Source organism: Chondrus crispus, genomic scaffold, assembly GCF_000350225.1.
Source record: "Chondrus crispus Stackhouse genomic scaffold, scaffold_21, whole genome shotgun sequence".
Lineage (NCBI taxonomy): Eukaryota > Rhodophyta > Florideophyceae > Gigartinales > Gigartinaceae > Chondrus > Chondrus crispus.
In genome coordinates, this window is record NW_005179101.1 from 338384 (window position 1) to 340408 (window position 2025).

Below are 2025 nucleotides of genomic sequence, written 5' to 3' on the forward strand. Positions count from 1 at the left end.
CGGGAGATGGATCCGATGGTTGAGAGGCAGTGCGCGAGCTAGTCGATGGTGGGGGAGGTAGTGGATGGTGGGGGAGGTAGTGGATGGTGGGGGAGGTAGTGGATGGTGGTGGAGGTGGTGGATGGTGATGGAGGTGGTGGGTAGTGGGGGAGGTGGGAGGTGGTGTGGTGTGTGGTTTGCTAGAACAAGAAACTCGTACCTTCGTTTACTCATCGTCGCTCCGTCCTACGTCTACTTATACAGTTCTCTGCACTGTAATGCGACTCCGGACTGTGCGATCTGTCAAGAGTGACGAGCAGTGTCAGAAACTGTGCGATCTGTCAGTCCCGGGTGACACTGCGAGGAGGGAGTGATGGAGGGGTGTGTTTTGTCCGTGAGGGAAAGGGAGGTTACGAGTTGGTGGAAGCGTAATTTTCCAAGTGGTTTGGTGAACAGGTCGGCGAGGTTGTCGTTGGAGGGTATATGATGGGTGGTGATGAGACGCTTTTCGATGTGATCGTGTAGGTAGTGGTGCTTGATATCGATGAGTTTGCTGCGCTTGGTGGTGCAAACTGAAGAGCTATGCGTAGTGCAGCTTGGTTGTCGATATGGAGTTTCACAGGCTTCTTTGGGGTTGCGTGAAAATCGCTTAGGAGTCGACAGAGCCAGTTGGTTTGTTGCGTAGCTAAGGTTGCCGCGAGATATTCGGCTGCGCATATGGACAGTGCGACCGTGTCTTGGATGGATGAGGTCCAGGAGATGGGCGCGGCATGTATGGTGTGGACTATGCCTGATGTGGATCGGCGGTTTTTGGCGTTGGCGAAATCGGCGTCTGTGCAAGTGGACAGTAGTGGTTGTGCCGGAGATGTGGAGAAGAGGATGCCGTGGTCTGGGGCGCACTTGAGGTATCTTAGCAGCCACTTGAGCTGGTTCCAATGGGCTTCGTGTGGCTGGTTCATGTGGGGAGCCAGTCTGTTTACGGTTGGGTGGATGTCGAAGCGGGTACTGTCTGCGAGATATCGGAGGTCGCCTAGGATTCGGCGGAAATGTGAAGATTGCGGTGCTGGTAAGAGTGGGGTGGTTGCGTCATGTGCGGCGTTGACTTTTGGGGGGGAAGGGGTTGGTTTCGGGTTGCAATCAGTCATGCGGTGTTTTGCTAGGACTTGTCGGACTGTGTGGCCTTGGGATATGTGGATGGATCCGTTGTGGAGGCGGGTGATGTGCCATTGCAGGTACGAGGTGGGGAAACTAAGGTTCTTGATTTTGTATTTGGTGGCCAGGAGTGAAAAGAGGGAGGTGATGGCTTGTGGGTTTGGAGCTGCGACTAGGAAGTCGTCCATGCTGATTGCGACGTGGATTGGGGTGTCTTTGGTGGCGTAGAAAAGACAAGAGTCGACAAATGATTTGCTATAGCCGTTATTTTTGAGAAACGCGGCGACGGCGGAGAACTAAATGTTGGCGGCAGGTGGTGATCCGTAGGGGTTACCTTGGGGGCGCCCCTGCTTGTTTGGGTGTGCAAGTGTGCCGTCGAATAGCGGCGTCTGTCGTACGAAAACGTCGTATTGCGGTGGGTTGGCATTTCCACGGTGGGCGGATTGGGGTGAAGTGTTGGATGAGACGGGGTGGAGGTGTGTGCGTTGAGGTGACTGGAAGCCTGGTAGATGCGCGAGGGACGGAAGGTGTCGATGCTTGTGGGTTTCGAGAAGGTTGGCTGTTAGGTTTGGTGGCGGGGCGGTGTTTTGGGGTGGGGGATTTGGTGTGTGGTTTGGTGCGGGCTCTTTTTGTGGGGGTAGACGCGGGCCGGTTGGAGGGCGGGGTCCAGGCATACGACACCCCTTCGGATTCCAAATATTTTTATATGGTTGTAAAGCTTACTGTAGATCAGTAATGGTGATATGCAGAAAACAGAAGTGGACAAACCAAATAGTTTAGAAGTTATCGTCCAACATGTACTCTCTAAATCTGGGGGATGGGGAGTTCTGTATAGGCCAAATCAAAAAAAATTATCATACAACTTTACTTGGAAATTGCAGTACAATTTATGTT

At 53.2% G+C, this 2025-nt stretch overlaps 1 protein-coding gene across 1 annotated transcript; it reads right to left on the reverse strand.

Moving 5' to 3' along the window:
* Window positions 1-389: 389 nt before the first annotated feature.
* Window positions 390-1124, reverse strand: CHC_T00004027001 (hypothetical protein). Its single transcript, XM_005715662.1, has one exon. It carries the CDS (start codon window positions 1122-1124, stop codon window positions 390-392), a length of 735 nt encoding a protein of 244 aa, XP_005715719.1.
* Window positions 1125-2025: the final 901 nt, after the last annotated feature.

Bases quoted from the DNA above. Each gene is read 5' to 3' on its own strand.
- CHC_T00004027001 (XM_005715662.1), bottom strand. From the start codon at position 1,124: ATGACTGATTGCAACCCGAAACCAACCCCTTCCCCCCCAAAAGTCAAC.